Consider the following 24,750-nt stretch of genomic DNA (forward strand, 5'->3'; position numbering starts at 1 on the left):
CTCTAAAAGCAGCTGAGTATCAGGCTCTGCAAATGAATTACATCTGCAGTTACCACTCTGAAGCTCCCCAGTCACTAGCAGGACCTCACCACTTCAAGTGTATTTGGGTCTCATTAGCTTAACACGTCAACATCCCCTGCCTTCCAGTAGCATAGGCTCCAGAGCCTTTAAAGGCATAAAAGTGCTTCTTGCTTCTCACTGAGAACATATTGGGCTGAAGGTGAGGATGAATACAAAGAAAAGTGCCAGAAGATGCCTTTTTCACAGCAATTTTATTAATTTCCTATGCAAACCCCAATGGTGAGCCCTGCTGTATACAGTAAGCAACTAAAATTGAAGTTTCAATAAAACTCACCTATGACACTGCAGGAAAAAGGAAAGCATAGACTGGGGCAGATAAGAAATTGTTTGGCCAAACCGCTAAGTGGGTAAAGACAGAGATTTCAGTCCACATCAGGTTTTAACAGCATTTTAGAATCTGGCCCTCAACTTTGGTTGCTGGCCTGCTAAGGAGGAAACCACCTTTAGGAGACTTGAAATTGTGGGCATTTTCCTCAAGGACCCATTCAGATGGCGCTGGCTGAACAGAGGCAAAGCCAGTAACCATCAGTCCTTTAGGGACACCAAATCACCGCTCTGGAAACCAGTGTAGAAATTCACAGAGCAACTGCTTTCATTTCTCTTATTACCTAGTACAGCAATTTATTCTTGTGAATAATGGACCTTAACACTGGTCCTTTATAAACACATCCCAAAACAGTCACAATTTACCTCTAGCTGTCCCATAGCAATTGCTGATAAATGGGCCATGTTGCCAAAAGAAGTGTAAAAATCCAAACAGTTTGGGTTCTTTACAGTAACTGCTACCTAGCTGCCTATATTAATTGAGAGAGTGAGCACATTATATAAGGAGATTAGACCATGTCATATTTACAACCTCAGTGTCCCCAGCGACAGAAATTGCTCAGCTGTTACTGTCAGTGCCTTCTTCAAACAGGAACCCTGCTGACAAGATGATGAATTCAGAACATCGTTGCCAATTAATGATTTGTAGGCAGAAGGGATTTCAATAGTTCCCATATGTTTGTGAGGGTGACTGGGATTTACATCACCTCTAATAAGAGAGTGTAGTCTGCTCTGTCCAGACATGACACTAGAACTTGGAAAATGTCATCTTTGCAGGAGAAATTTTAATAAAGCTAGGCTCTTCTGTGCTGAAAATGTTTCCCAAAGTGTGGTCACTAATAACCTGCTTACGCTTCAGTGAAAGCAAGCAGGCAGACCGCTTACAAGATGCACCCAAGTGATTTACAAGCCAAAGGTCAGAAGTTATTTAGGTGTTTGTCAAAGCTACACTGCAGAGTGCCAAGACCATCATCATGTCAACCAGGAACATGGAGTGCATTTCCTAAACACCAGTCAGGCTGTGAAGGGGGGGGGGGGGGGGGGGGGGAGAAAAAAAAAGCATTTACAAGCACATAGGACCTTTCTTGGTGTTACTATTCCGCTTATGGGCTGCAAAGTCTAACTTTACTGTCCTAGAAAAAAAAACTCATTCTTGTAAATATAACAATATCCAAACTGGAAAGCATTTTACTCTCACAGGGTTTCAGCGTGAACTCCATACCCACTAAAGGCAGACCTCCTAAATGGCCTAAGGCTGAATGTCTCCTATCAACTGAGCATCTCAGAGCCAACCAGCAGGAAACGTTTGGCATGATGACCTCGGTTAAACACAGGACATCCAAATGGGGCCCTCAAAAAGACTTTCCCATAGGCACTCAGATCCCAACGTCCCATTGATTTGGTGATGGAATTTAGGGCTTTCCTACAAATGAGAATTATGGGCTTTAACAGTTCTAGAGCAATTAAAGTGATAAACTCCTGCCCTGGGTGTAGGCTGTAGGTGAAGTACTAAAGTAGTTTATGCAGATATGCATTATGACAGAAAAACAAGGGTACCTCTCCACAAAGCATCTTTACACTTCCAAACTACGAACACGGTCATAAATTGCGGGGCCAGACAATGTCCTCTCAAATGACTAAGAAAAATAAATTTCAAAACACAACCCACACCCCAAAATGGAAAGCAGAACCTCAGATCACTCAGGTCTTCTGAAAGCACGCCCCAGATTGCTATCTCAGCACTGCCAGGGACCCAACTGCTCCACAGGCATAGCAGGCTCTTCAAAGATAGTCTCAGGTTTCTAGTTTAAACCAGTACAGTTTTTTGGTTTGGTTTTTTTTTGGTGTTTTGGTTTTTTGTTTGGTTTTGAGATCCTTAAGAGTGCTTTGAGACACCCCATGCTGCTCACACAGCATAGGAGGGCAGGATTTGAAAGGTGACTAATGGATGTACCCCTTTCCTCCAAAAATTGTTATAGGTGACTGAAGCCCGTGTCTAGACGTAGCACCAAACCAGTGCATGTTATTCTGGGACACGGTTATTTTTAGCCATAATAAAGCAGATCCTTCCTGATCTACCTGACACACATCCCTCATCTGTGACAGTCTAGATTTCCTCAGCTTGGGCTAATGCTGATCGTAGCTCTCCTTGTGCAGTATCAAACATCGTCAGCCTCTTCTTCCCCCCTAAATGGGAGAAGTGTCTTTATTGGCACAGGAAAAGCAAAACCAAGTCAGATTTTGCTATATTGACTACATCTGCAGAAAAAGGAGACTATCCTGGTCAAAAAGTATACTCCACATGATGTTTACTAGAGGTTTCTCCAAAAACAAACATACTTATATTTTCTTTTCAAGTCAACCCTTGACTTGAAGAGACTTAAACTATGTAATCTTCAGGGGCACAGTGCGTGACCGAGGACTGAAGGATCAAGGCCACAGTTTGCTTTGGATATGCACTCCTCTCTCCTTTGCACCAACACTACAAACACCAGTAACAAATGTCTGGAGTGAGGTGAAGAGAAAATGCAACACCAGCTTCGGTTGGAGCAGAATCCCTCTGCCTTCCCCACAGGTTATCCGTTACCAAGTGGCTGCAAGTACAAGGCAATTAAGATGGGATCGATGACCAACATATAATTTTGCAAAGAAACAAACTGCATGGAAATCTTTTTCTTCTTTCCCCTTCTCTTTTATGTCCAAATTGGTTTTAAGCTACTTGTTACATACTTACAATGGAAGGGTAAATTTTCTAAACAAGCATGTCATACAGCAAACCATAAAATGAGCTTATACACTCTTAGAGTATGTTGCACTTCTTTAACAGTATTCTTTAAGTCTTGAGCTTCAGATACCCTAGATCTCTTGCACAAGGCCCTTGATGATTCAGGAGACCTATCCTGACCAGCAGCTTAGGAACCTCAGCCAGCTATTTGTGTGAAAACTTCAGCACATATGAAAGCATTTTTATCAGTGGGGCTTTAGGTTTAACTCTGAACACCTGAGCAGCTTTGTATTAAACTATTTAGCGAAGAGGAGAATCATTAACTCACACAACATCAAATTCCCCCACACACACCCATAGAGTGAAAGAGAGAGAAAAACATACTCTTTTAAATACAAAACCAAAATGCATCTTGCATCAGGAGATTAACTTCAAACATTCCCTGGTACAGTCCAGAAAAAAGAAACCAAGCTTCTAAAATTCATAAGGAAACCTTGACACTGAGGGAAAAAAGCATAAAGCCTTAAATAACAGGTAAGATTGCAATCACCTCATGGAGCCAACAGTACAGTGCTCCAGAGGTAATAGTGGCATGCCAGATTCTCCTTGTCCACAGCCCTGTAAGTACCAGAAAGACCCATTCACAGGTGTCAAGTCCCACTACATCCAGCCAAGGCCGGCCTCTTCATGTTGCCACGGTCGTTCAAACGACCTCAGTGGAAGTGAGAACCCGACCCACCATTGTCAACTCAACCAAGCATGAAGGACATGGAAAAGAAGAAAGCCAAGACCACACATCACCTTGGCAGCCTCAGCACGGCACCATCCCTGCAAACCCTTACCTTGGCAGGTGTTGTTCTTCTCCTCGTACCCTGCCTTGCACAAGCACTTCCCGATGGGCACCAGCCATTCCCCCTCAGCACTGCAGTGCATCTTCGGCGCCTCATCAGTCACTGAGTGGTTGACACAGATGCCTGACACCTCTAGCAGCTGTGAGGAATCTGCTCCCGTGATCGTGTCAGGAAAGCGGGCCAGGTTGCGGATCACCGATGGGCATTTCTTGTAGTACACGCGCACGGAGACCAGGGCGATGCAAGCACCCACATCCTGGAAAGCGAGGTAAAATCCCTTTTTCGTTAGAGGCCCAACATCTCTCACCTCTGTGTTTAGCTTCATAACTCTGTCGCCAAGGTCTAACTCTGTGAAGCTCTCATCAGCAGCGATGGTATCAATCTTGATGTACTGGTTTTCTTTGATGTTCCTCCCATCTTCATCATCTGATTCAAAATAATACATGTTAAAAGTCTCTTTGCAAGTCCCAAGTCCTCCTGGAAGGCTGTTACAGTCCCTCAAGGTGAATTTGAGCTCAATGAAGATGCGGGATGCCCCTTCATTAGAGATCCAGCTGGTCAGAAGCCAGTTGTTCTGATTCTGTTCCATTACCTTGCATACTTGGTATGTGTGTATCGGAGCGTAGTTTTCATCCACCTCACCAATTTCTTCCCACTGTATAAAAAGGAGAAGTATTACTTTTTTTAAAAGTTACAGCTCCTGCAAAATCTAAGCTTTCCTATCTAAGAGCACCTTGGGCTTCAGAGGTTCAAGAGGACTTTTAGGGGGAAAAAAATGTTTTAAATGGCAAAGTTTTCCATACTAGAGGCTTGATACATTCCTGATAAAGTAGATATAGGACCCTTTAGAAATATAAAAGGATGCTAGCTAAAACCTTTTGTTTCAGACATTTCAGAAGTGGGAAAACATACTGCTGGGTTTGTCCACTAGTACTTTCTTAGGGAACAAAACAAAAGCAGATGGGGCCATGAGTTGGCCTTTTCCAATGCAACCACATAGGAGAAAAGCTATTTACAGTCCGTCTGTCCCTGCTCCCCCAGGCTCCTTTCTACCACATCCTCAAATCACTGCCCAGTGCAATGAGGATGACCACATTTCTCCAAGCTATTCTGCCCCACCAAAGAGCCTGCCAGAAAATCAGCAGAGTGATGTATGAAATAAATGGGCCTTCGCCCTCCCCAAGTGTGCTAGTCAGAGGAGTTCCTGCTCCTGCAAAGAGAAGATTACTTCCAGTAAAGGGTAGAGGGATCTGCAAATCTTGAGCTGTTTGTGTGCTACACAGGTTATGCAGAGCTCCAGATAACTATTCACAGCTGTTTGTGGGAATTGTAGCAACTGTTTTTACAGTTTATTTTGGCCACGCTCTGAAGTGCATCACTTCGAAGAAATGCTTTTTCCTGACCCAGCACACCACAGTTAGTAGCACTGCAACGGTGCCTACAATAGAGACACAACATCAGTGTTTCCTCTTTGCTTTTGACAACTGTAGTATCACATTAAGAGATTAGATTAACCCACATAAGTACAGCAAAGAACTTGGGAGAACCAGTGATGATTTCAGTTTTGTTCCCTTCTACTTTTGACCTGCTCATCTGCAAGGCCTTAATTCCCAAAGCCTCTTCAATCCTCTGTTCAGCATTGCTGCCCACATCTAGTCACAGCTGCGGACACAGAACAAAGGAAACGCACAGAGCATAATTTAAAGGTGCTCCAGTACAAGGTAATAGCTATATTCCAAGCTGCATATCTTCTGAGGCCAAAGGCCAATTTTTTTCATTGGAAATACTGCCTGAGATGAAGTTGAGAGCCTTCTCAACCCCAGATGCCATTGCTGCAGAGCTGACAGGGAACACCCTCAGAGTCAACGTAATGATGAAGTTTTTTTTTTTTTTAAGGGAAATGCTGTTCTTAAATTTTAAATTAAAATGGCAGCAACGAGTGGCATGGAAACATAACCTGATGCTACAGTCCAAAACGAGTTACACCACCAGCAGAAAAGCATTTCCTCTCCTTCCTGACCTGGCAAGACACACCCACCACGATGCGCAGAGTTCACATGTACCACCCGTATTCTGAGTGAGGAACCTAACCTGAGGGCATTTTTGTCATGGTAAGCAATATTTTAATTTCTAAACCCTTTTCATGTCCCTGGCCTTAAACAGGCCATGAGCCCACTGTGATTAACATGTACTTGTCACTTTGCCTTTCCTGCTAGTGCTGGAGTTAGCTGGAGATAAGCCTGCAGCAAAAGCTAGGCAGATCCATGCAGGATTCACACCTAACTTTAAGGAGAGGCAATTAACAATTACGAAGAGTAGAGCCATTGAGAAAACACACAGGAAAAGCATGCAAGATAGCACAAACCTGCAGCTAGCTTCTCTATGTTCCAGTAAATAGGGTAGGTTTAGGTATATGAATTAAAAGCAGGAAAGCACCATTCTTCAACTACTGTCATTAATTTAAGTACTAAATATGCTTCCAAATGGATTCATTTAACATGACTATATAAATGCGAAGTCTCCCCCCAACCTAGGCAGGCATCCCAGCCGAATCAGCCTGGGGGACAGGCGAGCACATCCCAATATAGCCCAGGAAAGACCTTAATGACTTTAAACCTTTGGTTTTTCTGGCTGAAGGTCAGAGGATCACTCGAACAATCACACACATCAACAGCAGATATGGATAAGTGTTAACCTCCAGCAAGAGCTGGTAAAAAGCATTTGAGGGCTGGAAATTGCTCAGACCAGTTTTCGCAAGTGGGGATGTGTATGGATTGCCACAAGGTATACAGTGTAACTACGTACAACAGTTAGGGAGCATCTCGTGTATTTCTTTCAAAGAACTAACGTTTGCAGTGACTGTGATATTGCAGTAGTATCATTAGTGACCTAACTTGAAGGCACATTGAAAAACATCACTCCTCTTTTTTAATACTTGCCAGATCAATTTTCAAAGACCATCATGCTCTCCAGAATTACAAAGTTAAGCTCATTTCCATCACTACTTCGGGACTTGTGTTAGTGGGAATGACTATAAGAAAGCTCATTTTTTCAAAAACTCAATCCTGTGATTCTAATGGTTGCTTTCATGCACCAAGAGCACTAAACACTGTGAGGAGGAAGGTCCAAGCATACATACAGCAACTGAGCTAGAGTCTTATCTCAGCTGCAAGAAATGGCATATGACCTAACATCTCAGGCTTCAGGATATGCTGCATTTCCAGCACTGCACCCCGGAGCAGAGCAAGTCCTGCCATCAAACCTAAAGCAATCATCAGAGAGCAAGAGGAAAGGGAGGTGCTAATGAGCTAAGGCTGCTTATCTCTGTATAATCCTCAAGGGAAAGCCAACCAGATTTTATCAGAGCAGCCACTATTGTGCAAAATCTCTGCTCTGTTACTTAATCCCATCTTCTTCTCTTCTATCTGCATGTAGGAGTGCACTATTTCCTTCTCTTCAGCTGGATCTGCCTCCCCCCAGAGACTGCAGGCAGCCTGCCACCCTTCTGCTTTTACATCCCTCCACAAGAAGGGGATGGCAGCAAGAGCCCCAGCACCTTCCGCCTCGTCCCAGCTTCCCAATCACCATAGACCTCAGACAACTATTTCAATGGACAAAGGAATACAAACTAGAGGATGAAATGCAGCGCCTTACAGTTAATGAAAAAGAAAACTCACCACATTAAAGAGACAGCATCTAGCTGAAAATATTGGCATGAAAAAAAATTAAGTACAACTTAAAAACTGTGCAATATTATAATTCCTCTGTGCAGCACATAATTTCGAGATATAAATCAACCCCATCTGCAGGATTAAAACAAAAATGCAACCATTAATTTGGAGCTAAATGTTTTCTCTACATCTTTAATAGCCTTAAGAAGGAATACACAAATGAATTTCAATGGCCTGATGTTAAATCATTTGTAGAAGACCTATTTCTGAATTAGAAATTTCCAGTACACTACTGCTGGCGAGTCAACAGAAGCTAAAGACTGCACTCAGCTCCATCAATACGAAGCATGCAATTCATGCAGGCTGTCTGCCTACAGAAAGGCCAAAGATATCACACATCTAACTAAAAATATAAGAGCTAAAAAAGCATTCCGTGGAGCAGCCTTGGGTTAAATGGACAATTTTAAAACACATTCACCAGCTGTCTGTTACTCAGGCTTGTTTCTAATCTCTGGGATTCCAGAACTGCAATTTGCTACCACAGCACACCAAAAGGCTGCTGCCCCAAAATACTGACAGTGGGGATGAAAATTTCAGAGCTTTTGTTTATTTGGTTTTTGGGTGTGGGGGTTTTTTTCCCCACAAGGAGAATTTTTGTTACTGGTCTTCAGTAACTCACTCTCTTTAGCAGCCACTAAAGGTGGTGTGGAAATTTCAAGCCTCTTTCCTAATTCCACACATCCTAGCACTGCTGAAAGAGAAATTAGGCATTTAGCAAAATCCTCTGAATCTTAAGAGGGAAAAGGAGCTTAAGAGCATTAAGCAAAGGGGTTCCTAAGACTTACCTGGAACCTACCCAGCAGGACTCCCTCCCTCGAAGGACTGTGCAAGCTGCCTCTGTTCCCACTACCTATTTCACAAGCTCCCTGGGTACAAAAAGCCTCATCCTCTCCCATTTCATCTTCCAATGCACTATGTGGAGCTCTGCAACATATGCATGTTAATTCAGGTACCTGCTGGCAAAGATGTAAAGTTGAAAAAGGATTTATGCATTTTCACCTTTCTTTCTTTTGGAGAAAGGCAAGCCTGACACAGATCTCAGATCCCAGGCTTTGAATGTATAGAAGCATCTGAGATACTCCACACACTTTGCCCACAGACAGAAGAGGGTAATTTTACCCCCAAATCCTACTGTCAAATCCAGCATGAGCACACACTGGTTCAGAGGAGAGCACAGTGTGGGGCTATGCAATCCCTATGCAAAGTCAAAAGGGGAGACCTGCCGCCCTTCCAGAAGGGCAGACCAGCCCAGCATTCAGCTCTGCTATTTATCCTGCCTTTCATCCTGGTAATATTTGGGCAGTTTCTTCGATTTCCTTTTATGCAGCTGATGTTAAGACCTAGCTGCCAATCAATAGCCTCCAGCTCAGCTCCCACACACGTTCCCTCCTGCTACTCAACTTTATCTTGCAACCTGCTCTTTCCATCCCTTTGCTGCTCTCCTCCCATCACAAAAACCAAAAACTTGGGTTTATTTGGGTTTTTTTTTTAGCTGCCTGCCAGCTTTCCACCTGCTATTGTGGTACAAAGTTAAAGCAAGTAAGAAGCAGCAGGCTCTCCTCTGCACAGTTTCAGTGACTTCAGTAAGGTCACGTAAGGCTAAGTCTCTAGTGAAAGCCAGACAGAGCACTACGCATCTTTTTTTCTGCACTGCAGAAGGTTTTGCAGGGCTGTGCTAGCTGTAAAATTAGGCTGTGTCACCATCTTACCTGTTGCAAAACACCACTTACAGATATGCCAGTCCTATAATTCAACTACTTCAAAGCCTGCCACCAATATTGCCAGTTTTATCAACATGCCCTGTGATGCATGGCTTGTTCAGATTTTCAGCTCTGGAGCCATATGATTAAAGGAGAGTCTTTGCTTTTGCTGGGGGTGTTTCAGTCTTCATTAAAAGGAAAAGTGTTTTGCTTGCTCAAAGAACAAGGACACAAAATAGAAAGTACCCAAAAGTCACCTTATTTGTAACCCCCTCTAAAGTGATGCTGACCCCAGGATTGGCAGAAGCAAAACAGTTCTGTTTTGAACGCCGGCATTGGCAAGAAGTGTAAATATATAACCTATATGAACTACCAATCGTGGCAGAGTCCACCAGCATCTGATGAAGCGCTTCAGAAGCTTGGTCCCCTCTCACAGCAAAGCACAATGATCCAAACCACTCTCAAGCAGAAAAAAAATGCAGTAACCTGACACAGTGCTGCCAACTTTCCAAGTCTGCTCTTCCCAATGGAGGAGCAGTGCCAGGAGCAGAGCAGAGACATGGCAAACAGCTCAAGATCTACAGGATAAATGGTGCCCACTACATGCCACCTCTAGACAGAATAGAAGGCAAAATGGCTTTGCCCAGCTCTCTTCCACCACTGCCAGGCCACTGGATCCCGTTTTAAACAGAGCTCTTGGGCAACAATTTTTAAGCATTTGTGCCAGTGTGACAACTCAGGCTTAAAGTTCAAATTCTGCTTCAGGGCAGGATGCTTGCTCACTAGGACAGCCTCGCAGAAGCCCCGCCCTAACCAGACAATGGAAGGACACCAACCACCACATGACTTTTTCCAGTAAATCACAAATTTGAAATAAAAATAATCAGGAAATCAGAGCAGTTCATTCACTTGGATCAAGTTAGGAAAGGAGAAGAGGGGAGGGGATGGGGGACGACGACGGGGGAAATCAGTAAAGGGGAAAACAGCGATTTTGACAGCCTCCCAAACCATGTGTTCACCATCTTCTCTTCCTGAACTTAAGCAAAATAGAGGGCAGAAAAAAAAAAGAAATTAATATGAAAACTGTTCTAGAGTAACCCAAACTAGTTCTTTCAACCTCAAACACACTTTTCTAATTTCAGCTACCAAAACAAGAACAACAAAAAACCCAAACTTCTTACTTGTACAAACTTTTCCTTTTCAATACCAACATCCACTTCTATAATGCAAAAGGTGAAAAGATTCCTAAACAGCCTCAGCCTGTTTTGGGGGGGGTTTGGAGCTCATTTTAAGGGCAGGAGCCAGTGTCAAAAGGAAACTGCAGTGAATTCAATATAAACAATATTCAGCCCAGTGTTTGTTAAAACCTTTAAATAACAGAAGCAATTGTAAAACTGCCCCAGATCTTACCATTTCCATACATCTGATACTCCCCCCACCCGAGGCTCAAGACTCATTTGGATGGCAATTTTACAACTGAGACATTTATACATAAAGACATATATTCCTACTGACAGCAGTTACTAGTCAAGCAAAAAACATAATGGATAACAGACACAGAGGATAGAGAGGATCTGATTAGTCTTCCAACTCAGGCAGAAATCTGGTCTAATGAAATTAATTTAAAAAGCTGAGTTTCCAAAGAAGGAACTTAACATTTTCTGGTGGTTTGGCACATTCCCCTCAATTCATCCAACTAGGAAAATAAATAAAAATAAATAATACCACCACAACTTTTCGGCTACACTTCTGATTTTACTACTGGATTGCAGTTTTCTGCTGTTTCTTACAATGCTCTACTCTGGCCACTAAGCTGCACAGTCTGGTTAACACACAGCCTCAGAACATCCTGAAGTTAATTACCTGAAGTAAATGAGAGTCTCCTCACTCATTACAGGAGATTTCCCAGCCAGAACCTAAGGATCATTTTTCATAAACTAAAACATAAGTGGGGGAAATAAATTGCAAAGATGTATGAACTCAAAGTTTAAAGGATCCTTGAGACATGCCACATCTGACTAGTGAACTTATTTCTCCATCTCTGTATTAACCAAACACTCACATATTCCCCGCTATCCCACATATTATACTGGCCTAGGACAAAGACTTAAAAAGTCACTTCCATTACCAGCCCACACCCCTGAAAAAAGAGCAAATTCACTCTGCAGCAACATTAAAGGAACAGCCAGACATGTGTTTCTGAATGACCTCTTTCAACACGTGGGCAGCAAAGGTGTTAAGAGGAGAAAAAGGGCCTTACTCCATGTTAAAGGCTACTCACCACTGCATCAATATTTAACAAGGCTCAATTTCACTTGATGTCAAGGTTTTATGAACTGCTTTGCACTGTGAGAGGGCAGGAGGGGGATTAGAGAAGATGGGGCAATGACTAATGTTTCGTCTCCACAATAAAAACAGAACTACCCCAGAAATGAGTTGGGTGAATGTTCACAGCACCCTCATGGTCCACCCCAACTCCATGCTGCCAAATGCACACTCCAATACTGAGAACAACTCATCAGCAGTAATCAGCTTTAAAAAAAAAAAATATGCAATTTTTAGAAGTGAGAACTTAAGCATCTGGGTGGATACTTCTGTATCTTACAGTGTTTTGGATCTTTTTAATTCCACTTGGGGTCAAGCTTTCAAAGTGCTGTGCGCAATCAGGACTGCTAGAAATCCTCCTCCTCCATGAAGGAATGCCAAGCAAGGTTCTCACACAGTCACACTGCTTGGAGCTGAGGGAAAACATCAAACAGGAAAGATGCATGCTGAAGCTCTGAGACTAAGCATGACTGCTCCTCTCAAGAAGTGCTAGAAGTGAAGACATATCAGTCTCACCTAAAGTTAGATGGAGAACTTAATAATCATCAGCTCCTGTTGTTTAAACATTTGAATTTGCTACTTGAACAATTCTTCAACATTCTTTTACAGTTGTAATACACATGCAAAGTTTGCTGCCACACCTTCTATTTCTGCAGCAGGCTGTGCAGGAGACTTCTCAGTAAAACTCCTTTGGTGTAATATAATGCAAAAGTTTTGACAATTCCTGGATTGCTCTGCACTTCTGACAAGAAACAATGCAAATTTCTGTAAAGCTGAGATAGCATCTCAAAACACAAGCAGTAATTTGCTAAACCAAGTGCCACCCAAGCAAGCCTGTAAGAAAGAAGAGCAATTAAAACCTTAAAAATTATTTGCAGTACATGCTTATGATGAAATATATTACCTGTTCAGAGACCTGCACAATTCAAGCTGTTGAAAAATGAAGAAACGTCAGGACAAAGTCACCTATTCAGTGCTGCACACCAAGATGCAATGGAAAAAAATGAAAATGGGACACAAGTTTTGCTCAGACTTTGATCATTTGCATGATCAATGAAAGATGTCACGACCAGAATCCAAATGGAAGGAGAATGCAGCAGAAGGTTAGTGCAACTAAAACAAAAAGGAGCATCAGGCCCTCTCCAGCATGCCTAATCAGAGACTGCTCTGACCCCTTCCCAGAACAAAGCAATGCGTTATTTGCAAACCCCACTCCCCCCCTCCTTTTTTTTTTTTTTTAAGCTTTGGAATTCTCTGTACATCTGAATTAAAACATCCATTTCAAACCACAGTCCAGCAATTGAGGGTAAGACAATGGAGATGAGCATGAAAGAGGCAATGAAGAAACACAATACCATTAAATCATTTTTCACTGCTTAATGTAACACTCATTGCAGAACAATTTAACAAATGCCATAACAAACAGCGTTGACACCACATGGTTTAACACTGGAAGACTGACAGAGCCAGATTTTCAGAAGGACTCACAGTATGACATACATTCTAGGTTTACAACCAAACACTTGGATTTTCAAGGCTTTTGGGATACTGCTCACATTACTCATCATCTGATGATACCAAGAGGTTCACAGAACAATTTTCAAAGGCAGCAAGAAAGGGAGATTTCCTTGTTATTTTAACGTTGTTCTAATATTTAAATAAATCAAAATTTATTTGGGCTTCTGTTTACTACAATTGGAATAAAACAAAGCATTGGCCTTATTTAATGCACACAACACTGAAAATTTGCAAAAAATAATCTAAATCTCTAATCTTTATCATTGTCACCAGCTATCTATAATTTCGTGAAAGCGAGGAAACATTTTTCAAGAGTTTCCAGTAAGAAAGAAAAAATACTTGATCAAAAAGTACATTTAATGAAAATAAAACAGATTAAACTTCTTGCTTTTCTAATATTTCAGGCAAAGTGATACAATTATCAACGTGCTGCGCTGGCAAAGCCTAACCTCTCTGGCATACACCAAATTTGACTAGATTGTAGACAGCCCATACACCTTATCAGATCCTCCAGCAAATGCATTGTTTTGCCCCTGCTCCCTGATCTCTCATCTACCCAAAGCTTTTCATAGAGATAATATTACATTCATGACTTAGGCCTTGACAACTGCACCCATAAATCAATTTTAAATCTTGCATTAATCATCTTTCTGTAATCAGTGGCTATTCAGCACAAATTTACATCTCATTTCTGTTGGCCAAACAGCCACATTAGAGCTTTGAAGCTTATTCAGGCTTAAATGATTATATTCCCCTAATAAACACTGAAGTCCTCTCAGTCCAGCCGCTGTGAGCTGCATTAATGACATGCCGCGGCAGCAGGGGCCATGCGAAACCAGCCTTGTGCAATGCTACGAGCAGCAGCCCCCACGCCAAACAGATTTTTTGCATTTCCAATACCCTCAGACAGAAGAAATGAGAAGGCTGCTCTGCCTGTGCAGACCCTCTTATGGGAACTGGTGTGCACAGCAGGCACATACACCATGCAGTTTATTGCACCTCCTCCTAACAGCTCCATTTGCCACCTCTTGAATACATGAGGTTACCAGTAAGAAAACCGAAACCCAGATTTTCTGATTCCCTACATGCTGAGCACCTTACAACTGTCACCAAAACCAAAGCAAGCTGTTGAAGCTGAACCCTGTAGAAAATCCACTTTTCCCATTTGTCAGACAGCTGTAACTTTGTTCACAGCACCACCAAATTGCATCTTAGCATACTTTTCTTTGATCACCTTAGAATTAGGCATTACATTTTTAATATCTGACTACAATTTTTTCCTGGTTTTTGGGTTGCTCTCACTGCTTTATGCGACAGACTATCACTTACACAGGATTACAGTAAGCAGATAAAACATCATCAATTTGGGGCAGATTTTGCATGTGCTTGCCTGCAATCCCTATAGTGAAGCAATCTATCCTGATTGAACAAAGAATAATTATTTAATTAAAGATCCTCAGCAGGCCTACATTATTAAACCAGCATAAAAAGCCTCACATTGATTGTATATTCACTTTCAGTTAAGGTCTGAATCAGTATGCTAAGATCTAAAAATGAATGAACAGAATGAGTTTATGACTATTGTTAAGTACTTACCCGCTATAGGTAATAAATTATACATGTGGATGCTTGTTACGCTTATTCCACAACACAATGAAACTTTTAGTTACTTTTTATTCTATGGGATTTAATTCCCACTGCATCAGGCTTATGTTGCTATTTAAATATGGCACCAGAATTACAAGGATGTGAATCTGTCAGACAGAGATGCAACCTGGACCTCGATGTTTCTTTAAATCCGGAATTGAAGAAACACGGATGTGCTGCTTATTTGTGATTGATGTCCTATATCCTAACCATCTCAGAAAAGATACATTTCTGGAGAGGTTCCATACTTCATCAGCTATTTTTCCTCACCTGCAACCTCCTGCTACTCCACGCTCTCTTGCGGCATCTGACAACCACTGAAGAACCAATGGAATATCAACATGCCACAGCTAGGAAAGCAAATACAATCATGTGCTAAATACTGAGCTGAGACGTCTGCAGTGCAAAAATAAATGCTGCTTCAGCAACCAGCTGTGATAATGCAAAGTCTATGAAAGCTGCTTAAGTTTTCAGAAGAAACTGAAAAATTTCAAATTATTTACCTAACCAAGAGGTAAACTATGTGTTACCTTGACAGTAATACTGCAACACCTACATGAGAAGAAAATTTCTGTTATTAGATTGCTTTTCATGTCACCAACAAAAGTTCCAGGAATTGAAATTAAACACTTTTGAAGAGAAGGTAAGATAACTTAGTTATTGTAAGGGGAAGGGGGGGGCAGGGAGTGTGATCAACCATAGGGAGAACTTGCACAGGAGTCTAACCTCCATCATTTGAAACCTTCAAGGGAGATCTAGAGAAGTTTCAGAAGAAAAGATCTGCTCAGGCAGCCTAGCCCATGGTGAGCCACGTGTATCCATCACCAAAGCAAAGTGCCTTAAAGCTAGCACCAACAGGCCTATGCCAAGTGGGAGTAGAGACTGAATATATAGGTATTAAAGGTTCATTTATGTTCCTCTCACCAGGTTACAACAAGGGTCTGTTCCAGGCCCAAGTCCCTGAGGCACAGAGGGGAAGAACACTGGAAATGCTGAGGACATACAGTTCCTCAGAGGAAAAACTATCACAAAAATTTGAAACAAAAAAATGCAGTAGTTGGTCTATTGTTAGGTCTTTGCCTGCTCAGTTAAGCTACAAGCTCATACTACTGTTATTTTCCATCCAGGGTACACTGGAATTAACAGTGGGTTAGAACATGAAGCTGTAGAGTAGAAGGAGTAGCTAGAAATACAGACATGGGAAGGGGCTATGTTTCTTTAAGAGAAAAGAGACTGCCATCAACCAACCCTTCCTCCAGCAGTACAAGACTCAGGTTAAGATGGGCAATGAAGAGAAGTGCACAGAGCCACAGCCTGTCCATCCCAGGTAGCAGCGGACCCGCTGGGTTTGGCCACCCCAAACACTCCGATCTGCTGTAGTGCACAGCTCCAGCCTTCAGTGTTTCCTTTCAGTGCTTCTTGTCCCCTACCAGCCCAGGGCCCATCAGAAAAGCACAAGCAAGGACCTCCCTTGGACTTGCATATGGAAAAGACACTTTCACAGCAGGCCCATCACTGAACGCAAGCTTCTCGCAGTTTTGTGCAGCTTATGGACATAACAGCTGAAATGCAGCAACAGCATTTTACTGCTAGGCAAGATAATCCTCATCTGTAGCCTGAACTTCCAGTAAAAAAAGTTTTAAATAATCTTCAGGAGTCCCCAGAAGGCACTGCTCAGCACAGAAACTACAGACGATTATTTATCCAACCCTCTTCTAGGCCTTACACTCACTCTACAAAATGGATGGATTGACCACTTCACACAAACATGAAATTACAAACCCAGTTTCATCATTATTTAGCAGTTAGACCATGAAATCAATCCCCTTTCAAACTTTGTCTCTTCAGCTTCAGGCTCTTTCAGTGAAACTGGACGTGTGTTTCACAAAGTGTTGAAGTTTGAAAGGAAAAGGCTGAATGAATGCACTTTAAAAAATAAATTAAAAGTACAATTCTCAGAGGAAGAACTAATTAGCATAGGAAACAGCACTTCTACAGGTTACACTGTTAGTTGACATCATTCTTCTTACCAAAACACATACCCACTGAAAGTTAGACAGCTGAAGAAATGGCACTCTGACATTGAAAAGTTGCCCCCACAGTGCACAGTCCATAAAGTGTTCTCATAACGTGTGCTCTCATCCATAAATTATTGTGCACAAAGAAACTTAAAACAGTAAGCAGTGAAAGAAACTTCATACTAAGTAAAGGAATAAGCCATTTAGGGGAACGACACAAAAACCTGTTGTTGCATTTCCACAGCTTCCCCTCACCTTGGGTGCGAGTGACATAGGACCAGACCCAAAGAACTCTACCACTCATACACACAAAAGGGGAATTTTTATATTTGCGTGCACTGAAGCAGTCAGAGATGGGCCATCCGAGCACACAGGTGATTTCAGTTCAGTCTCCTCTGCTCAGGGATGCAGAGTCCTGAGCTGCTGCAAGGTATTTGGCTTCACAGGCTTGAAGCCTTTACTTGCACTAAAGCTGATGCTGAGCTAGGACTGAATCCTACCTTTCCTAGGGCTCTAGGAGGCTGCAGGGTGCTATCTTCCTCTAACAGGAACCTGTCTTCCCACCAGAAATTATGTACATGATGCACTCATGTAGTAGTACGTCCGTCTCCCATGGACTCCCCTTACCAAACAACCAAGTGCCCAGGTTAACTGATGGCAGAGGCTTCAGCACAGGTCTAGCACAGTTTCAGGTCATGGATACATCTGGCCCTGTACCTCAACTCCTCCCTGCCACAGCATGCAGCTGAGCAGCCACTAAGATTCCCCCTTAACTTCTACCTGGCTTCCATCACAAGGATGATTTTTCTTCTCCTCGTGATCCATTTGCCTCGCAGAGCAAAAAAAAAAAAAGATAATGCAACACTTTACTAAGACCACTTCCAGAAAGCCACTTTCATTGCAAACGGCAACACTTCAGCTAGGACAAATTGTAAAGATCCCAGAAGAGTTGACAGCTATTTGAGAGATCAAAAACCTATTTTACAGCATAAAAATCCGTAAAAAAATTTGAAGAGAAGGCTGGGATGTGGCTAACTTGCTTGTGGCCTCTACTTGCCTGAAATGGGGTGTGGGGAGGAGGAAGGGCGATGACTAGTACATACCTGTAGAATTAGCAAGAAGAGGCATAGCAAGACCCATTGACTGAGAACTGAAGTTTGACCACTTCAAGCTAGAAAGATTAGTTTGCCTTATAACAAGGACAGCTTGCTGTTGGCACAAGATACAAAGGGATATGGTGGACTCACCATATGAGGAAGACTAAAACAAAAAGAAATCCCTCTCCAGAAGATGCACTGTAGGTCAAACCAAGGTTACAGACCTGCTGCAAGGACCCCTGAATAAGTTTCTACACTGCACATACCACAGGAGATTCAACTGCATAATGTTAACAGACCCACTGGTCTTAAATCCTATGAAGCTACAACACCATTACCTTCAGCTCACACATTCACAAATCTGCTCTTATTTTTAAATAACAAGAACTAGCAAATACTAATATATTGTGCTTTTTTTTCAATTGATTGTTTTACTCCACCAGCAAGGAAACTATAACTCAGTAAGAAACAGCATGTCTAGAATGTCAATGATTTGCAATTAACATATTTGAACAGCAGGGAGTTGCCCAACTTTCTTCCTTAATATCATTTTGATTACTTACATATTTACTGTAATATGGGAGAAAACTAGTTCAGTTCTCAGATTTAAAACTGTGCAGAGCAGAGAAGAAAGGAAATTTGCCAAGTAATAGCTTTCGTCACAGCATTGTGCGTGAAAAAACTGTTTTCACCCTATTTTCTCCCTTTGCTGCTTTATTTTTGAACAGACAAAACAAAGGTTACAAAAAGAGGAAGGGGACACTCTGTTTTTTAAAGGCAACAATCAAGACTGCTAACTTCAGCTCATGCCCAGTTCAAGAAAACACAGGATACCTACAGCACTAGCACCCATTTTGGGTCTCGGTTACTTGCTTTATCCTTGATCAATGGGGACACTTAGGTGCTCTTTCAGCAGGAACAGATGCACCAGAGAATTCATCTGGGAAATGCCCCTCTCATACAAAAATTCTCAACACAGATTCTGGCTTCTGCCAAAGACCCTCTGCAACACCTGGAGAGATGCACAGGAACTTCTGCACATCCAGCTTCGGCGAGGTCAGCCTCTGCAAAGAGGTGCTGGGGGAAAACACCCTGGGTTAGCACTGGAGGAGCTAACCCTGCAAGCAGAAAACCTCAGGAGTAACGCTATGCTCAAAAGGGTCAGGGAAGAGAGGAGTCCAAAAGGTTTACCTGGGCTAGTGGCATCCAACAAAACAGCTCTGCAAACACCGAGCAAGGGCTGCTTAAGATTCCCCACTTTCTCTCCACCACCTTCACAGCAACAGCCTTTTGCAAACATTATACAGGCAGCATCATAACCAAATCCCCTGGGGGCTAAAGACATTTGCCAGCTCGATAAACTTATACAGCTCTGAGAAACAGGCTCTGCCAGACTTAGTTACTGTGACTCCAAAGGACACAGTAGCTCCTGCCTATCTGTACTGCCTGTCCACATCAAGACCACCCCTCTGAGTTAAATATACCAGACTCTGAATAAGCAGCATTTTGAAATTGAATATACAGGGCTTGGGAAGCTGAGCTTACAGCCTGTGTAACTGGCACAGATATTCAATTATCATTAAAATTAATAAGTAGGACAACAACCAAATCCCCTGACAGGTTTTGATTATCTCAGTCTGGGTATTTATCAGAATTACTCCAACACACTGAGTCATCAGGCTCTGGCTGATGGGCACAAGTTGCTCCTTAGCCCACTGCAGTTTCCTTTGCACTGGAAGCATCATGACATCCAACATCAGGAAAAGACAAGTACCACACAAGATTGGAGATGGATCTCTGAAACAGTGCAAAAAGACTTGACTTGGTCTGAAATCTGTTTCCAAGTGAACTAGTCATTTCATTCCTGTTCAGCAGCCGTACTCTGCTTCACTGTAATTCTGCAGCAGAGTGACTGCGGCCACTGCTTTTGCAGGGAGGCACCAATCTGCTTGTAGTCACCTACCCCATCACCTAACATCACGTATCAATGACCACAACTCATTTATTTTCTGATAGTCTGACAAGACATCTATAGTGACTGACATAACTAGGAATTGTTTTCTAGAACTTCATCATTTTTAGGTTGATTTTCCCAGCACTAGAACTGAAATCATCAGGGCTTTGCCCAACTATTGTATTAATCAATATCCATATTTTTAAGGATGTAAAATAAACTCCAGAATTAGCAGAGACACAAAAAGCATATATGCTGTCATTGAAGTTAACTACAGAGGAACGTTCATTATTCGATCTGGCATCAAAATAAAGCAAACAGTAAACCAGAAGGAGATTGTGTAATGAAGTGACTTTATCTCACAGGATTATACTTGTGGTTATGACTTTAATTGTGTAGTCTAGAAGGATTTGTGACAAACTGAATAATCTCGCATTATTGTAATGATTTGTAATCACAACACTGGATACGATTTATGGGCTTACTATACATTTGCATTGCAATCAACTAAAACAGTCAGTGCATGCCCTACAATTTGTAACAGCGCTTAAAATTATGTCTTGCAAGGAGCTCCAACAGCTGCCCAGTCAAACAGTTTGGAGGTTTGAAACCAAGGCAAAACTCTCAAGTGTGAATCTTCCCAATTTCTGAAGAAAATAAAGCTAAAATAAAACAAAACTGAACACCCTCAAAGTTTCTGAATAGAAAACCAAAGGCCACAATTTTGCTGTCCTTTACTGTTGACTGAACCAGTAGCAAGCAATGCCGAGCACACATCGTACAGAGCAGAAGTTACTTTGATGGCCCTCAACTTCAAGTGACAAACTTCAAAAATGACCCCGAGGCTCCAGCAGGAAACCAGGAGAATCACAACATCAGTGCTGTAACTGGAGTTTGCAGGCTGAATATGCAAAGACAAACCCCTCTCCCTCCCCAGAAAAAAAATCGAGGTCCCAGTGAAAAAGGTTGCCAGCACAGGCAGATGATGTTAAGTTTTCCTAATCAGCTGGAGGAAAAAGTAGCAAGTCTGAGTCCTCCTTTTCAGAAACAGACAATTTTCCCACCCTGCTTGGTTTATGCTGGTCTTCGGGATATCATCTCAGCAGGACTGCTCCCTACAAGCAGCACATCTGCATCACAGAGAAACTCAAACACCGGATAGATCAATTAATTCTGAAAGATCACTTTCAAGAAGTAGATACTTAAATTACAAAATCCTGTCATCACCTCCTCTCCCACCCTGCCTTCACTCACCAGTTCTTGGCCTAGCTCAGAGCCAAAGGGAAGTCAGGGCAGGGGCTGACTTGAACAAGAGTTAACACCAAGCCTGCAGCTCTTCCTTGCAACTGGAACAGAACTGCAAATGGATTAACGGCGTACACCATCTCAAATCATGTTAAGAAATACTCCGCGCTACTACCTTCTTCTGCCAACTGCATCTTCTGTACGGCATTACAGACTGTCAATATTACAGGAAGAATCATTGCTGTTATAGGAAGACCTCTGAAGACAAGGGCCAGGTCACTTGCCCCAAAAAACTTTTGCTGAAGTCAAATGAGAATTTTTGCAACATAAATGTTCAGTCCTTCCCCCGCTCCAGAGCCAAAAGTTCTCATCTTTGATACTGCAAGAAAGCATCCCAAGGAGGGTAATTATCTACAGAAAGCACACATCTTTACAAACTTCTGGTTTATCTTATTTCAGCACAGTAACAGATCTACAGGATACTATCTTCTGTGTTTCAATATGCAGGTAGTTCATATACACCCAAATCAGTAAGATTTCTTGAAGTGAAACCAGGCTTTAGGAATGGGTAACTTTTCCAACAATTTAAACACATCTGCCTAAAATAGAATCATTTTATTTTTTTCTACTGTTCATTTTGTTAAATCAAGAATTTAATATAATCAAAGCACTGGCATGGCACTTGCTGGAGTAATGAACACAAAAGAGAAATATGCAAGAATACGTAAGTTAAATACTTACCAGAGCATTTTGGCAAAACCCAGGTATCTAATAATTTCCTTCTTGGAAAGCAGCAAAAGGAGGCAAATCAAGGGCTGTGCTGGGGGTGTTTCAGCCTGGTCTGACAGATACAGTTTTTAAAAAGCCATCAGCAATCTCTATTTATCACCATCACCACCCTTTTCCGGGGACCTGCCCCACAGGTGCCCAGCTCAGCAGGTAACTCTTTGTCCTCCTCCTCCTCCATCAACATGCTGATGCACAGCCCCCACTCTTCTCGGGGGGGGGGGGGGGGGGGGGGGGGGGGGGGGGGGTGGAGCTTGCTTCCTACCAAACCCAGGGCCTGATCCTAGCTCCCCTGCAGCTATCCGGCAACTTGTCCTTGGATTATTCCTTACTAAGATCATACAGTGGTAGGTAAGGATCAAACTAACATGCAAGTGCCATTCACTCCTAACTAAATCACTACTATATCACTGATGTGTTCTCAGTAAACCATTTTGAAATAGAAATGAGGAACAGTAATCTCCCATTACACTTGGAAAAAAACAACTGCTCTCTCCCCTAAATGCTCACAACTCTTCACAGGACTGCAGGGTTGGTTTTTTTTTTCTTCCTTCTTTTTTCAAGGTTTTTGGGTGTTTTTTCCCCCCCCCAACCCTCTGACCAGGCAGGGGAAGCAGCAGCTAAATCACGTTCTGCAATTCTGTTATACTCACTGTTCAGCCCATGGGGTACAATCGATCACAGGGGCTTGGCAGCTTACAATGTCACAGTGGTAACGCAGAGATGACTGATAGGCAGGTGTCACCCATGCTCCCTTCAACAGTGCTTCATCATTCATGTTAGGAAGAGTCTAAAAGTTGGTGAGAGGAGCTACCACTTTTCTTTGGAGAAGAGTTAACACACAACCCCCGAAAGGACGTATATGCATCCATGTGTACTCCTGGTACTTAATCTCCAATCTGTTTTGCCACAGTATTTCCAATATTAAAAGCAACAGACCTCATAATTACTGCCTGCTTTAGTCAAACACACTAAATCACATAGCTCAGCATGCTTTTTCCTCCCAAAATGAAGACATCTTAAGATAAATTAAGAATATTAACCCAAAATATTTTGAGGCAAAACCAGCTTCCAACTAAAATACTGGCATTTTCTTTCAATAGCCAAAAACCCAGTCCCACCTTCCCCTTTCATATGTGCATGAAGCCTTCAGCAACTGAAAAACCCCCTGGTCTTGTGACCAGGACAAGCAAACAGAGAACATGATGCCACCATTTTCAGTCTCTGAAAATCCTGGACCATTCCATTAATAACTTAAAAAAAATGGATGAGATGTTCAGCTGCTGAACTATTTCTTGAATAGCCACGTATCAGGGCTTTGCAGTAAAACAGCAGTCAATCAAAAAGCTCTCCTTACTGGTTTTAAGCTAGGTGATGGGTCTTCAAAAAAGGCCTCTCATTTTTACTGTCTTCGTTCACTGTGCAATACACGAGGCAACCACTGGTCACAAAGACAAAATAGCAGCTTCCATCTTAATGCTATTTTCAGGAATTTTGCATTTAAAATTTTCTCCTTCTAGACAAACCTACCATGTGTTTATGTTATGAAGTTAGCATTCATTTTATTTCATGTTTTTTGAGTTGGCTTTCCTGAATGAGTAACATGAAAAGAAAACCAAACAGGACGGCATTCTTGAATTTAGTTACCCAAAAAAGCCATTAACCTGAATAAAAATACATGCTGTCAAATGGGGCAAGAGCAAAGCCAACGCATTTTAAGTCTTATAAAAGGATTATGCAATTAAGTGATAAGTAACGCACTGGTACATATATTTAGCATATGAAGTAGTAATATACCACAAAAAATCCATCAACATAAGCTACAAAATCCTAATGCATGTTTTATAAACCCTAGGCTGTTGCATATGCATTCTGTAATGGTAATATTTTATTCTGCAAAGTTTCTGATTCTCCATAGCAGCACTACATTTATACATTTTAATTGTATGGTCACTAACTGTTGGATACTAGTATTTCTGAAACTAGCACAAAAATAACAGAGAAAACAATGGTTTTAGAAGATAAAGCTCTTCAAAGCTCTTTTATCCCCAAACGTAATTGCTAGACAGTAGAGGAAAAAAAAAAGACTTTTTAGTATGAAAGGAGATTATTGTTTGCCCAATGAGCTTGTGTGGAGGAACCTAATGCTGACAACTGTATTTACGAAACGATACACTGAGGGATCAGCCTTGATTTTTTCTGTGGTATATTTTCAAGACCAGGATAGTAATGTGTTATTCCAGTAATACAGTTCTAGCAGAGATAAAGAATTGCTTTATTCTTAATCTTACTAGTATTAATTTATTTTACAGTACCTTAGAGTATTCTAGACATTTTAGATGTCCTTTAATAAGACCTACGCCTCACCAGATGCTGCTCCCAAATAAAGGCTTGATTGATGTCAACAGCATACAAACCAAAGGGCAGCTAGCTGAGAGTCCAGGACAAGAAGTTTAAGAGCATTCTCAAATGGAGTGAGAAGATTTAACTTCAGATAGGAAAGAAGATATGAGAAAGGACATGAATAAAACGGTAAGGCTATTCAATGAGAACTGCTATCTAGCATGAGGTACTCTGGTTTAAAAGCAGCTACATACGTAGCTAATATGTTGCAAGTATCAAAGGAGTGGATCTTAAATACAGGGTGTTGAATGAGTAACAGTAATGTGGTTTTTAAGCACGGCAAGATAAGAAAAAGGAAAGCTCAGAGAAACAAAAACAGATCTCACCCTAGACAGAGTCAGGACA

General features: G+C 41.9%; 1 protein-coding gene and 1 long non-coding RNA gene across 13 annotated transcripts in view; both read right to left on the reverse strand.

The window, feature by feature from the left end:
- The window catches only part of LOC138685102 (uncharacterized), a 466,921-nt gene that overhangs the window by 229,886 nt on the left and 212,285 nt on the right, over positions 1 to 24,750 (reverse strand). The window lies entirely within an intron of this gene.
- The window catches only part of EPHA5 (EPH receptor A5), a 203,818-nt gene that overhangs the window by 153,947 nt on the left and 25,121 nt on the right, over positions 1 to 24,750 (reverse strand). For all 12 annotated transcript variants that reach the window (XM_069782205.1, XM_069782196.1, XM_069782261.1 and 9 more), the window contains exon 3: positions 3,973 to 4,636. In XM_069782205.1, the coding sequence (XP_069638306.1) occupies positions 3,973 to 4,636 (664 nt within the window). The remainder of the gene's footprint in view (positions 1 to 3,972; positions 4,637 to 24,750) is intronic.

The sequence above is a fragment of the Haliaeetus albicilla genome, chromosome 1 (genome assembly GCF_947461875.1).
Source record: "Haliaeetus albicilla chromosome 1, bHalAlb1.1, whole genome shotgun sequence".
NCBI classification, from domain to species: domain Eukaryota; kingdom Metazoa; phylum Chordata; class Aves; order Accipitriformes; family Accipitridae; genus Haliaeetus; species Haliaeetus albicilla.